This window comes from Aptenodytes forsteri, unplaced genomic scaffold (genome assembly GCF_000699145.1).
Source record: "Aptenodytes forsteri isolate BGI_AS27 unplaced genomic scaffold, ASM69914v1 Scaffold132, whole genome shotgun sequence".
In the NCBI taxonomy this organism is placed as follows: Eukaryota; Metazoa; Chordata; class Aves; order Sphenisciformes; family Spheniscidae; genus Aptenodytes; species Aptenodytes forsteri.
In genome coordinates this window covers 5,386,489-5,401,845 of record NW_008795520.1, presented here as the reverse complement: position 1 = coordinate 5,401,845, position 15,357 = coordinate 5,386,489, and the positions used below count along the sequence as shown (strand labels likewise).

Below are 15,357 nucleotides of genomic sequence, written 5' to 3'. Positions count from 1 at the left end.
TAAGCCTTTTAACAACAATGGGAGCAGATGTTAGCCATAGCTGAGTACTTCTAAGTGTCCCACTTCTGTATTCAAAGATAATGAGAATAATAAACCTTCCATATCCCACAGCACTACTTAGGGGGAAAATTCACTGTTGCTTTTGAGGTGCTCAAACACTACCCTGAAAAAAAGCCCAATAAAGAAATAGTAGCAAGAAAGATTAGAAAGTTGACAAAACTATAAATATCTTGTAAATAACTGAGTACTTCTAAGTGTCCCACTTCTGTATTCAAAGATAATGAGAATAATAAACCTTCCATATCCCACAGCACTACTTAGGGGGAAAATTCACTGTTGCTTTTGAGGTGCTCAAACACTACCCTGAAAAAAAGCCCAATAAAGAAATAGTAGCAAGAAAGATTAGAAAGTTGACAAAACTATAAACATCTTGTAAATAAAGAACTGTAAAATTAATCAAAAACAGAACCTATTGTGAACAAATGGAAAACAACACATAACAATTATCAACATCTTCAGCATCTGTTCTCAGTCATCCAAAGTTAATTCTACATTTAAAAATCAAAGCTAGCTGTTCAGCATAAACCAGTTACCTACTACTGCAAATCTAGTTGCATGCTAGTTATCCTTCCCTCCTTAAACTCTTAGAGAACTATGAAATGTACCAGCCACTTAGGTATGGAGACAGAAGTCGCTCAGGGAACTGTTAAGAATAGCAATGACTGTGAATAACCCCACAGATGCAATCCGAGAAAGCATTTTCACATACAGAAATTGTTTTAGCATTCACCTCTAGGATGAAAAGTCACTGTCCCTACCTCTCTCTAATAAGGTCAGGTTTGGACACCTCCAATGAAGCTGCCATTTCTGGTGTTTTAAGTGACGGGGACACCTGTCCCCGAGAGCTAAACTGAGAGTACAACTCACCTCATAGACATTACCGAACAGCCTGCATGTGTTAGCAACCTTGTCACTTATTCACCTGGCCTGGGTTCAAAACACTGACCTAAAAGTGAAAGGTTCCCCCCAGCCATGCATTCCCAACCAATAATTAAAAGTCCATCTTCAGTACGAGGTTATCTTTCATCATGAGTTGGGGTGTAGGAGCTATTAGAATATTCCACTTGGAAGGCTTTGCAATACTAAGACTTTTAATTAATATTGTCACCACCTTGCTAAGCGGTGACAAATGTCAGGGGTTTGCAAGTCAGCTTTCTCTTGGATGTGAATGACTATTTTTGCAGTATAGTTTGTTCATTCACATCATATGCACGAACCCTTGAAAGAAGATGGTCACAAACAGCATCCAGGCAATACTCTTTGAGAACCCTTTGTCCAAATGGCAACGCCCGGCTGTCTTACAGCAGCCCTGGATAATTCATTCTAGCTAGATGGAGTAATGGGGAGCAATCCCTTGCTGTTTGCAATGATCTTTGCCTTTTATGTAAAACAACAGGTATGTTAATACCTTGTCATAACAGAATTAAGACCTCTGAATTTTTTTTATTACATACCATTATTCAATGCATTAAAATGCTCAAGGTACAAGATTAGCACTACAGAATGGTAAATAAATGGTATAATCTGTGAAGTAAATATAAAGTTCTCAAATTACTAACAAATTTCTGAGTTATAATAGCCCCCTTATTAAATTGCTTTCTCTAATGAGAGTGAAAAGACAGACTGAGAGTGAAGACTCAACATTTGAGTCCTTGCTCTTCCACAGGTTTTTGTACAACTTCTTTCGAGTAGTAAAACCTCTTTACACATCTGTCCAAAATCTTTACCCCACAGTAGAGGTGAAATGTAAATATGCCCTATGGAATAAGACTTCTAAATGCAGAATTAGGAGGGCCTTGTTCATCTCTAAAATTGAGTGATTGCAGTATTTTACAGTCTCATGTACGTTTTGCAAATTTAAAATGCTCTAGCAAGTGCAAGAACTTTTATTTCACAAGCCTCAAAAAACAAATATTGGTGAAAAAAGTATCTGTGAATCAAGCATATTCAGAACACAGTTCTTAAATGGGAGTAAAGCTTTAAAAACAAAACAAAACCAAACATAAAAGGGACTAATGGAACAATACAAATGCGACATTTTGAATAATCTATTTTTGGTCAATGGCTTTTGTTTTCTTTTATTTTCAGATGTTGATTTTGTATTTCCCTCGAAGGAAAAGTTTATGGACATGTTGATCTCTTTCAATAGGCCATATTGTTCCTAGCATCTAATAATTTAACAATTAACAGATCATGGTAGATGTGGGTTTGTTTTTTTTTTACATGCAACACTGCCAAATTCTGCCCTTCAAAATGTCTCCTACTGAAATCTGCAGAAATAGAGAAGCATCGCCCACAAGGACCTGTGCCTTTTTGATAGAGACACAGTACTCCCACACAGCATGACTGGGAGTGTACAGCATCCAGACTGAACCTCTGAGGACTGCCAACTATTTGCATGCCACAACAGTATTTTCCTCTAATAGGGTAACCTAACTTTAGAGCATACTAACCAAATATTCTCTGTCCCGATACACTGCACTTTGCAGAGCTTGAATTTACACTATAAAAACAAGTAATTCTGACATTGCAACCTGAAGTAGTATGGCCACAGCAACTAATATCTTACACAGCATTCCTGATCACTTTACACCACAAAACTTTACAACGCATACCTACAAATAAATCAGTTCACACCCAGTTGTCAGAGCATTAAAATAGATTTGCCTTTACACTACACAAAGTTGAGCACAGCAAAGAAATGTTGTACACATTTTTAGAAAAGCTTTAATGGACTCTATCACCCATGCAATAAAGACTGTATCTTTGCATTTATATAGAAACATATATTCATATCTCATAAAGTGCTGTCCAAGAGATACCTCTCCCCAACTAATCAGGTAGGACACTAGGCACCTAAGCAGAGAGCTTGCAGAGCATGAAGTGTGTAGCTTCTGTTAGAAACTCCAATGTACTGATGCATGCTCCCAAACATCTCTCTTTCATGCACCCTCTCTCTCTTGCTCTCTACAAGTTCTTAGATACAGATCTTGAGTGAACAAAACCAAGACAACTCCTAATGCTTTTGAAGGCATACTCAATTAATGGAACAGTGAGCTATTTGCATTCGGGTGCTTTCTGGATCACTTTTGAATAAAGCGATATTTGGGAGGTCTCACTGTAAGCACTAGTTAGACAAAGAGCTATATTTAAGGCACGCTTTTTGGATCTAACTACTGAAAAACTAAGAAACACAAGGATGGAAAAAGGTATTTAGTATGTCATGGGACCAAAATATCCAACGAAAAGTTGAACTGTTACAGGGTCGAAAGAAATTCACTCATTTCTACACGGCTCAGAAGGAGTTAATTCTGGAGCACCACCTTCCATGCTCAGCATTTCTACGTCACAAGAGTATCAACAAACTAGAAGGCATCTTCAGGAAAGGATTCACAGTAAAAATGTCAACAGGTTTGGAAGGAACTTTTTCAGCAATGATAAAAGGTTTGAGACCAGCCATTTTTCTGGTTTTCTCTCCCTCCGTATTCTTTTCCAACTGGCCACTTCTTGGCTATTAAGGAACAAAAGCATAGTCTCCGTTATATTTGCCTCTCCCTGTGGGGAGTTAAAAACAAAGTATAGGTAATCCAAAAAGGGTCTCAAATACTGTGGTGGATCTGCAAGGGACAAATCTGCAGGTGTGCTTTAAAGGTGAAGTCTATGCCCTTCATTCTGCCTGGGGCTTTCTCTCAAGTATATTAAACAAAGAACATGCATTACCACTACCCTATCAGTGCCAAATGAACCTTCTTATAGAAAGATACATATCTCCTACTCTCCTTTCCAGTCTCGGGTCCTTCTTCCACCAGCTGTGCCCTACAGTGCTCCTCCTGGTTTCCCAAGAGCTCCTGAACTATCACAGATAGTGCTGGCTAACATTTTTGTTTCAGCAGACACATACTTAAATGACCAAATACTATTTAGGATGAGACGAAAGAAACATTCACACATTGTAGTATGGAAGGAACTAAAGGTATGCCCTCTGGAAATAGAAGGATTAATTAGAAGTAGGCTAATCCAGGATTTAGTTGACTGGATTTCCAAATGTCTTTCCCTTGCTTTCTCTGTTGATTTTCTTCACCATGCTGTCTTTACCCAGTAGTTATATACTACATTGCCAGGTGAGTAAGTAAATCCAGTATAAATTGCTCAATACAGTCAATCAGAGCGGGATAAAAGTATGTTCCTATCCAATTTATCAACATTCTTTAAAACACTTCCATAATCAGAAAAGCCTGTCTTCTGACTGATAAAACTAAAACCGATTTTGAAAGTTTTTTCAATTCCACACACACCAACACACATCTTTAAGTCCCTGACACCAATAAATGATGGGCGAAGTATGCCAATAGTCAGACCCCAAGATATTTACACAGTAAATGTCATCTTTGCACTGTTATGTAGTACATTGGAAGATCACCAAATCTAGTTTCACTTGTGATCTAAACGAAGGTTTCAGCTGAGATTCTTCTAGAGAAAGGAAAACCTCATGCATTTATTCTCAATTATGCAACAAAAAGCTCCTCTGGGGCATATATGCCCGGTTACTCAATGCAATATTTCTCAGTACACAAAGCACATAATCTGCCCATATTAATTTCTTTATTATTGTAACTGATTTATTTTTTAAAAAAATTCAATTTTGATTTCATTCTTGTTTTAAGAATTTGTTTTTTAAAGAATTATAAAACTTCTGCTGTTAAAGATACTACTTAAACATATTGGGTTGATTTTTTTAAGCTCTAAAGTTTTTTTATGAGGCATTAGCTATAGAGTAACATTTTCTAAAACATTTAAAATAGCCTGTAAACCAGCAGACTTTCAGAAAAATTCCAGAGTTCATAAATAATTTTTAGTGAGGCTCAGGTTCCTAAATTACTGAGCTTTTCTTAAAAACAGAATAAAAAGCAAAACATTACTCGGGATCTTTGGGTGGCTTGATTATATGAAATTTAATTAAGTAACCTGTTCTCAAGCACTTAGCTAAGAATAGATGGTTAAATAACAAACAATGATGGCTGTAACTGCTGAAAGCATAAACACCTGTGTTTCAGACAGTACAGTGTTGGTAATAAGCAAACTGCTTTGTCAACTAAACACAGTTCTTTGTTTATAGCATATTCCTATTCTTAACAGGAGCCATGCTGGGACCTGTGCTCGGTCATGGAAATGAAGGCCATAGACAAAAGGAAAGCAAGCAAACTTCAGCCTCATGTATGGTGTTTTGTTTGTCTTTTAATATTAATGCCAGATGGATGATAAGTGCATTATACATAACATGTACATGTACAGATATAGCTGCTTGTGGGGCTGCACTGCAAACTACATTACTGAAATGACTTAGGATTAAGAAGTGGTAAGAACAGGGAGTGTTGCTTCAAATTTCTTCAATGATCCGATATATAGCAGTAGATCATTGTACCAGCAAATGAAGGGGACTGGAAGGAAGTCTATGGATAGGAGTAGAGTCAAAGGTGGTCAGCTGCTCTGCCAAAGAAAACGCGTGGTGGAACTACACTCCAGAGTACAGCTGGAGATGAACTTGGACTACAGAGATTTTCCATACCCTAAAGAAACTCCTGTAGGTGAAATAATACCCCAGAGCTACACAATCATTTATGTATTGTTTTTTAATTTGTATTTAGTGCAGCTGGGTACCAGTTTTCTTCATATTAAAGAGTGCAATGTCTTAAGTCTTGCAGCAGTGAAAAGCTACACTGGTGCCAAGATTAAACATAAAACAGAGTTAAAAAAAAAAAAAATCACTTAATGCTAGATGATTAAGCCTTTCTGTGAGTGCCAAAATAGCAGGCTGATTTTCAGAGGTGCAAAATAGACAGAAGTTCCTCCTGACATCAGTGGAAATGCCTGGGTGTTCAACACCTATAAAAAATATGAGCGTTTCCTTAGGCGCTTAAGGAATAATCACAGATGCTAATTTTAGACTAGGGTAGTCACTTTCCACAGACTCCTGCTATGGTAGTGGGGGTGAGCAAGGCTTTTCTAGGGGGGAGTTCAGAGTAGAAGCCATCTGCTCTAAATTAGGTTCTGCTAGTTGTCAAAGTACTGGATGGCTGGACTGATTTTGTTTACAGGTTTTTGAAGAGAAATAAGAACAAGCATCAGATTTCAAGTTGAAGGGATTTTGACAGTTAAGAGCAGTTGGGAGCAAGCATTTGAAGTAAATGGAAAATCTTACTCATACCAAGTACAGTAAACACTTAGCACTTTCATCTGTAAAGCCAGCACATAGCTATTACAACCACTATTTTGGGGATGAAGACATGGACAAAGTGATATGTCCTTATAACTCAAAAGCAGGGAAAACTGGGACCAGACATAGGAGCAGCAGTGCCCATTCTCGCACTCAGGATGTAAACTCAGGACTAATTCTCTCAACTGTGTGCACACATGGAAATTTAAGCTCCAAATACAGAAACTAACTAAACATTTGTCAGCTTCTGCTTCCCTCTGGACAGGCCTTTTAAAGAATGAAATGTATTTCTACAAGCTACCATTTCAAGTGGGACACTTTCCTAAAAGGAGAACATTGCATTTCAAAGTCTTCTACCTCTGTCTCTGCAGATGCTCTGTTCCTGCAGAGCAGTAACACCTGCCCTGTAATCCTTTCACATCAGTAGTTTGAAGAGTACTAGGACCATGCTACCTTGGTCTGTATTGAAGAGTTACTTGTACTGCCAGCAGAAAGAGCTACTTTGAAGAGTTACTTGTACTGCCAGCAGAAACAGTCACAGAATATGTACAGAAACAGTCACAGAGGGTGATCGTAAGACTGTGTTTGCTAGTTAAATGATGTGGAAAGAGGTAACTTCTATCTTTAAATACATGCCCAATTTTATCGGGTAGAAAAAGAGCATTGTATAGCACCTGGGTTGTTATGATCAGCTTTATGCATCAAGTCTCTCAACATGAGGCATATTTAAAATCAACAAACCCAGTGATATAAGAACAAACGTCACACACCCTTATAACAGCATTTCATGAAATGATGTTCTTCAAACATTGAAGACTTGAAAATCACCCCAAACTACTAGGAATGAAATTTAATTTAGGAGGAAATGGAGTGCTCTGTGTGAATACATTCTCATTCTGGTATCGGCTGAGGGTAAAGAATACATAGCCATAAAAGACATATTCACTCAGAGTCAGCAACTTTTCACTGCTCACAGTAGAGGAATACCACATCAGTTACACATTGTTTATCCCAGCAATTAGGGCTCAGAAGAAATTACGCTTAGCAGTAAAGCCATCCAATACAACTCAACTTTGCCAACTGTGTAAGCACTTTTATATTTGTCGCTTGCGAGGATATAAAATAACACACAGGAGGGACGTCTTTTGACTTGGGACAAAGCTAAGCAGCACAAATTCCCATCTAATTCTATTTCACTGACATGCTTCTTCCTGCATCATGTCCACCTGCATTTCAGATACAAATCCAATGTGTTCTTTTGTAAGCAGGCTCTGCAGTACAACTTCTAAAATACTACCAATATCTATATAGTACTCACTATTCTCAACTAAAGAAAATCCTAGTGCTCAGTCTCACTGAAATTAATTCAGTAGAACTGTTCAGTGTAATACAGAAATTACTACCTAAACTAAACATCATTAAATGGATCAGAATTTATGCAACAGTGATTAAATTTATGTTAGGCGTTCGGTATCCGATTTTTCCATCATAATGATGAAACCCCTTTTGTCTTACTTGTAAGAGGATGGAAGGGCTTTGGTGGAAGATTTTGAACTGTGTTACCCCATTGGCAAAAAGCAGTCAAAATTCAGCTTGCAGAGCTGTCTTAGTTTGATTTGGAAATTGGTGATGTAATCATGATATTTTCTTACTGGGATTCATTAGTTTACAGAATATACCTGAGCCCTGCTTTTGCTTGCACAGGGCTACAAATTGTATGAGCGTGGATTCCCTATTTACTGCAGTCTCAGGGCTGAAGACCCTCAGTGTTCTTCCAAGCAAACACCTCCCATGCCTCTCTCTTCAGCTCTCCAGTGACACAAACGCAGATCCACAGCAAGACACAGACCTCCCACCCCCAAGAGATTATAGCGAAGTCCACTGCTCAACACACAGCTTTTCTCTAGCTCTTAAGCACCTTAGTTGCAGCTTATGGGAACCCACTTAGATCCATACTTTCTTCCAATCCCTATTGTCTTACTAATTGGATCAGCGTATCTGCAGACATTTTACTATATGAATTTCAAGGGAGGCTGTGGTGTGTATCTGTGAGTACAGGTAGGAGGTAGCCTTTGCTTCCCATTATAAAATGGTTCTTATAATTTCTTTTCATAACCATACAGTTCTGTTGCTGGCAGATATTTGGGGGTGAGTGGCAACTAACAGCTGAATTGGGACTGTAGGAATTATCCATTTGACAACACTAACAAAAGCACACAGAGCCTGGAGTGGGTCAACATTGAGAGGGCCATCTGAGTTTAAATAGAAAATATAATATTGAGTAATATGTTGATTTCTCACACTTAGTATTGGTAAAGAAAACCTTCCCATTCGAAAAAACTATCTCCATAAACATTTCTAGTTAAGTGAGTTTCATAATAGCTTTCTTTGAATTTCCCTTCATACACCAGCACCACAGTATTCAGAGCCCTCTTTAGCTGCACACCTTATTGACAGGTTCCAAGACAGAATATGAAGGACACTGACAAAATATGATTGTTCCACTATCCTTTCAGCATGCTCCTCTCAAGCACCATTCCATGCAAGTAACATCAGCAAGAGGAATTTAACATGTTACTATTTTAACAAGTACTAATCTCTTAAGAGGCCAATCGTACAGAACAAGCCATAAACACATCCCATATTTCTATACAGAGTCCCTCTACCCTCATGGCAACTCTTCATAGGACTAGAGAAACTGCAACTCCATGCCCTTCTGTTGCATCAGTGTCTAATATTTAGGACAGTTATAGTATATGCTGAAAAATCAAGACATGCTGTGGCAGAAAAAAAACGAAGTCTGTCTATTGACTATCAAGTACTGAGTCAGACCCTATAGGGGGCCATCTACCACTGAGAAGGTCACTTAAAGAGCACCCAGGATTTAAAAGGAAATGAGAGATGTTTTATGTGTGTGTTCTTAATACTAGAGGTTTTGGCATCCACTGTTTGAAAAGAAAATTCTTGATGCACCTGGAGGAGAAGCATGTGGCCTTGGAGTGCTGAAACTTCATGTTACCATAAGGCACACTCTGTATCTATAGTGGCATATATCATTTGGTAAGACAGTCACAGTACTGGCTGAATAAGATAGAAAATAGAAAAAAAAAAAAGTCTAAAAAGGTGAAATTGTTTGCTTTTCTATCTATTAGTAGTAATAGAAAATCCTGCATTTCAACCTACAGAATTCCCAAGACACCTACGTCATCCTAATTCTGTGCATAAAAGGTAAGGGAGGCAGAGAATTGCAGTGTAGGACTCAGTATAGCACATGATTTTTCCACTGACTATCATTCTGCTTTTGACTGGAGGATTTTCCTCCTAACAAATTAAATCCTCTCCTGAAATTAGTCCGAAAGCTACTCAACCCAGGACCCCCATCTTTATATGAAATATCCAACTGTTAACAGGTAAGGACTAGGAATAAGTAATGAGAAGGCTGATACTGTCTTAGAAAGGAGTGTACCTTTTGCCTCCCTCACACCTCCTACACTCACTGCTGGCTCTCATCCAGACCCTGTTCATGTTGCTCACTTGCAGAGTGGAATCTCTGTGCCTTCTCAACAATCCCACTGGTATTCCACGTGGGTAAAAAGTGTGACCTCATTAAAAATCCTCAAGAGATGGATGTTTTCTGTGCTATGGGAGCTTAACCCCAAGGCTGATTATTCAAGGAAAGAATTTTGCACTGTCTTAAAAAAAACCCCCACAAACAAAAAAACCCCAAACACCACCCCCCAAAACCCACACCCAAAACCCCAACTTTGATTATTTTCAGATAATCTCAGTAAAAGAGCAAGACCTAGGCTGGAATGCCCTGTACACACTGTAGTTATTGCTATATTCTCCATGACAATGATTTCAATCTGGAGCCTGTAAATCCATGAGGAGTGGTTCTACAGTACTGAATTTTGCTGGTGACATCCAGCCTCTCCTGCCAACATTTTTCTGCCTTACATTTCTTTTTCATTCATTCAAGCTTGGGTATTTCTCTCCTTCTCTTCCTGGTTGAAGAATGAAGCTGTTTCCTTCCACTACTTCATCTGTCTTCTCACTCACCAGTAGACTTCTTTCAGGAAGAGGTTTCTGATAAGAAATCAATTTAGATTCCATCCATAGAAGACCATACAAACTTCAGAGTGAATCTGGGACACTGACTGTAACTCTATTTATAGACACTGAAGTCAGACTGAACACAAGGTCAATTTCTCTTTCAGGCTGCAACGAACCTCTCAAATCTGCTGAACTTAATGAAGCTGCAGCAACACTAGAAAAAGAAGGATGCTGTCCGTAATTCATAGTCCTGGTAGCTTCTTCCAAATAATTTGCCATATATGTGGCTTCCAAATGCATTTTTTTTTATTTGCAAGGACAACAGGAGTTGTATTACCAGCCAAAGGAGGTAATGCAGATAAATCCTTATGGGTCACACTGAACATGTAATCTGATATGTACTGCTGAAGACTGGAAAGACACAGCTTCTTTCGTAAAGAACCTTTTCCAAAGTCCTCACTCATGCACAGCGTTCAGTGTCATCAAGAAGATTTGCATTCACAAAGAATGCAATATCAAGGTAAATAAATATTCTGAGTCTTCTTGTTTATTCTATACCAGTGTAAAAAAACATCAAAATGGCCAGAAATTGCATTGACACCTACATTAAAACCCTTCTGCATTAACAAGGCGGTGGTATCAGGGCCATACAGCAAGCTAGAATAAGATCATTCATCTATAATAATACCAGTAAGGCAAGGAGTATGTTTCCAGTTCTTTCCTTACATGTGTTAGTGCAACAGTGTCAGAGGCATGTCTGAATGACTGGAGAAGGCACATATGAAATATGTGGAGCCAGTTTAGCACTTTACAATACAATACAACTGTCCTGAAGAAGGGATCACACCTGTTTCACAACCTTCAGATCATTATCCTGAAGGCTTAAGACTTCCTTGAAAAACTAACAAACCACATTTCATGTCAAAGTTTAAAAAAGCACACTCCTGTAATAAAGTATTTATAGCAAAAGTTACAAAGAGGAAAGAGTACCATTTAACACACAGCTCACTAAGTAGTGTTGGCAGTTCAAACACATTGCAAACAATACGTTTGCATTTTGAGTAACATTGTTGTGCTTGGTTTCCTAAGCTAAGGGACACTGCATTTTCCTATGTTCCTTTTAGTTATATTGAGATACAGGCTAGTGAAAACTAAAAGGTTTGTGAAGTTTGTTGAACTCTTTTTGGAAACTTAAGAAATAAATTTATCATGGAGAGAAGAGAAATCAGGTTTTAAGTCTTCCACTATGAGCTAGCATGATTTTTACTTCCACTCCAGTCCAGCAGGGTAGGGACTGAAAGACAGCTAATCACTAGCCTGACATACCATAGAACCTACCACTTCGGTCAGTTGTTACAAATACCACTGCTGTCCTCTTTTTACCAATGGGAAAACCAAGGGCTGAGGTGAGCTGACCTTGGCTAAGGTTACAGAGCAGAGTGAAGAAGAGAATCCCACTCCCTCTAGCCAGACTTTTTGATTTCCAATAGATTTTTATTTCTGTGTAGTACTGAAGAAACAAGGGGCCACTTTCATAGATCTTTCAACTGGTGTTTAAGCACACGTGGCCGGTGGAAGTGTACTGGGTCAGGAACAGATTTCAGAAGTTTCCAATCTCATGGTTGCCATCTACACGTTCAAAAAACACCAAGGCTGTAGTTCTCTAATTCATTCCTACTGAAGACAGCATGTCCATCCAAAATACAATTTTTTTTGTTATTTAGTCTTTCTTTAAAGTTGCTGCCTGGAATTTCCAACCATATGATCCTGTTTAAGTTTTTACCAACAGTGTCTAATGCAGCAAATGGTCAAATTGTTGTATTTTCTTGATTTCTTGATTTGACACAGGCTAAATGTTACCCCAACTGAAGCATTTAAGTTATTGTTCACATTCAGAGAGACAGAGCTAAGCTACAACTCAGCTTCCTTTTCTATAGTGTACTTCATATTTATTCTGACATCTGCAACCACCAAGGAGCCTGGATTACAGCAGACCATAATACTCTATGAACCATGGTTATAATTAGGCGTCACATCCATTGTAATCCTATGGACGTCATCATGTGTTACCAGCATCTGTTGACAGATCTCATACCAGGCATATCACTGAAATGGCAAGTCTGGAGAGGGCAGCCCACAATAGAAACAATGGCATTTATTTTTGGTTTGTTCCAAGACTGTCTAATAGAAAATATATGCTGCCAACTGCCAGGGCTCCACTGAGATCACTTTTCAATATTACATTACCAGTTAGAACAAAGATCTGTGCCCATGTATCTGCAATCTTCTCCTGATGAATAAGGAAATAAAGCAAGCACTTCCTGCAACTGCCTTAGCACCAATTAGAAAAAGATAGAAGCCTTGAAATTTTATAAAGTTTATCAGGCCCTTTATCATAAGAGTACTTTTTCATGTAATAATAATAAACTCAGACTCCTTTCCAAGACAAGGAATAAGGATCCCGTCTCCTAAATTTTATTTAAATGTGGTATCACTTTAATATTAAAACAAAGCCCTGGGAACTGGCAACATAAAGTAGCAAAGCTACAATCTCTCTACTCTGTGGAAGTAAAGCAGAGTCTGCGCAAAGCTACAATATCACTACTCTGTGGAAGTAAAGCAGAGTCTGCTTTAATTTATCGATGTGGAAACCTGACTTTCTGCTGAAACGCTGTCTGTTTGGAGGAATGGAAACAAAAAAATTGCTATGGGGTCTTATATTAATTACTCCTTGCTCTTCTGTAAAAGTCGAGACTTACTGTAAACATAAGAAAGTCTACAGAATCCAAATTATCTTTATTTTTTATCATTTATCTGCATTGTAGGAAAACTGCATTAGAGTGCTGACTATCTAGTAATCTCTCCATTATTTCTTTATTTTGAAAACAGCATTCCCTGAAATGCTGGACAATTCAATCCTAATCAGATGTAACCACGACCTGTTACGGCTGAGCAGTTGCAAATCACTAAAGCACTTAAGCACTAAGAAAATTTCCATTCTCATTATAAAACATAAAAGAATAGTTCATCATCTAAAGAGCGTCAAATTGAAACAAATGTCAGTTTGTTTGGCTTAATAATTGGTTAGGAGTTGCAGCAGCTGGTAGATCAAGAAAAGTGAACTTCAACCTAGCCCAAAACTTCTCCCACTATACTCATGCAGCAGGATCCGAACAGGTGTGAATGTAGGAAAATGAATAAAAACAGCTAAAACTCACAGAAGGAGGAAGCCTACAAGTGAAAACTGAGAGGAAAATATTGGCTCTACCGATTTTAATAGAAAAGCAAACCCACTGGCCCCAATGATTCTAACAGCTCTTACTTTTATAGCTATACTTTTATAGTATAGCTTTTATAGAAGCTGTGACTGTAACAGTGGGTCAGACTCTGTCATCAGATATAAACTGGCAACTTCTACTTAAGTTTTTGAAGTGAGCTGCTCATCTATAGCAAAAAGCATATTCAACCTTATTGTCTAGGGCGCCGTTTCTCTCTCTCTCTTCCCCCCCCCCTTTTCTTTTTTTCATTCTTGTAACCAGCAGATAACCTTTTAATCCCAGATCTGTCAGCTGTGACTTCAACATCACCTTTTACATTAGGAAGTAACAAATCCTTTACAATATTTCATCTCTCTTCCATATGCTACTTAAAACTCAGTGTTGTGAAATTAGATATTGCAAATATTACTAAAGTACCGAACCATTGACAAGACTGCTGATGGGATTATAATCTCTGCCTATGTTCAGACAAAGAGCATGGGCAGTACTTGCTGGCATAATAGTTTTCTTACACCTAAAAGGCAAGAAGCATCTCCTCTACGATGGTATATTCCAAGGAGTTTACAGACCCGTTTTTTCCCAGACAGTGAATTGGCATATGGGAACCTAATCATGAAATACAGTTTTCCAAATCTAGCCTGGATATATTTCTAGGCAATATTTTCCTTGTCAGATGATTCAGTCAGAATTAAGAGTAAATTCTAATAAGAGCTGACTCACAAGATCACAATTTCAAAAGTGATTTCTCAGTCTGCTCTCAGAAATACTGCAAACTTTTTTTGCACACCAATTCTGAACCATCTCATTCATCTCCCTATTTATAATTGCAAGTTACTGTTTTGGAAAAGCAACCAGGCACACACATCACTTCAGTCTGCTTTCCGAAAGGAAGACCCAGGAAGTGAAGTTAAAACTTACTGAAATACTAGTATATAAATCTAGAGGTACTGACAGAACATTTCCAGTGCAATACAAAAAGAAACTCCTGACTCATAAATTAGTTTCATCTTACATAGGTATCACTTAAGAATCCAAAAAGTGAACGCTTTATCCTCAAAATATGGCATAGCTAATATATATTATACACATCCTTTACACGATGTAAAATACATTCTCTTACAAAATTAGAACCCCTTACTGCACAGCCCTGGCAATTCCAGGTGCAGCACGACAATAAGAGAGGACATCATTCCACGCAGAAGCACATACACAGACACACATTACTTTATTTCCAGACCTTCCTTTGCTGTTTCTCCCATGCTGGGTCCAGGAGCAGGTCCCTGTCCCATTCTTCTTCTTGGGTCATGTACTCATCTTCTTCATAGTTGTAGGTGTACTGCATGTTTGTTTCTATCTGGTTCATGCTATTCATGCTACCTGGGGATCAGCTTCAGCTGCTGTGGCTTCTACTATGTTTAAATGTATATATATTTTTAAGCTTAGTTTACTTGCTGATGGGTTGTAGATAGCGGTGTCTTTTTTCTGTCTTTTTTTCTTTTCCCAAGGTGACAGGGAGGGACTATTGATGAGTCTTGCTGCGAGCAGAGGCTGAAACTGCCAGGTAGGTGCCGGCCTGTGGTGACCTTCCTTCCTTCCTTCCTTCCTTCCCTCTCTCTCCTGCCCTCCTTCTCTTTCTCTCTCGGCTACTGCTGCTGCAGGTCCCTGCGGCTGACCCTCCGGAGAAGCCCAGCGGGGCTCATTGCTGCGGCTTATTATCCCCGCCGGGCTGTCACGTGGCGTGGCGGCGGCGGC

The 15,357-nt window shown here is 38.6% G+C and overlaps 1 protein-coding gene across 1 annotated transcript in view; it reads right to left on the bottom strand.

Annotated features, from left to right (window-relative positions):
* Positions 1-15,266, bottom strand: part of ACTN2 (actinin alpha 2) — a 72,623-nt gene extending 57,357 nt beyond the window's left edge. Inside the window, exon 1 of the mRNA XM_009281799.2 lies at positions 14,843-15,266. Within this exon, the coding sequence (XP_009280074.1) occupies positions 14,843-14,977 (135 nt within the window). The 5' untranslated portion in view covers positions 14,978-15,266. The remainder of the gene's footprint in view (positions 1-14,842) is intronic.
* Positions 15,267-15,357: the final 91 nt, after the last annotated feature.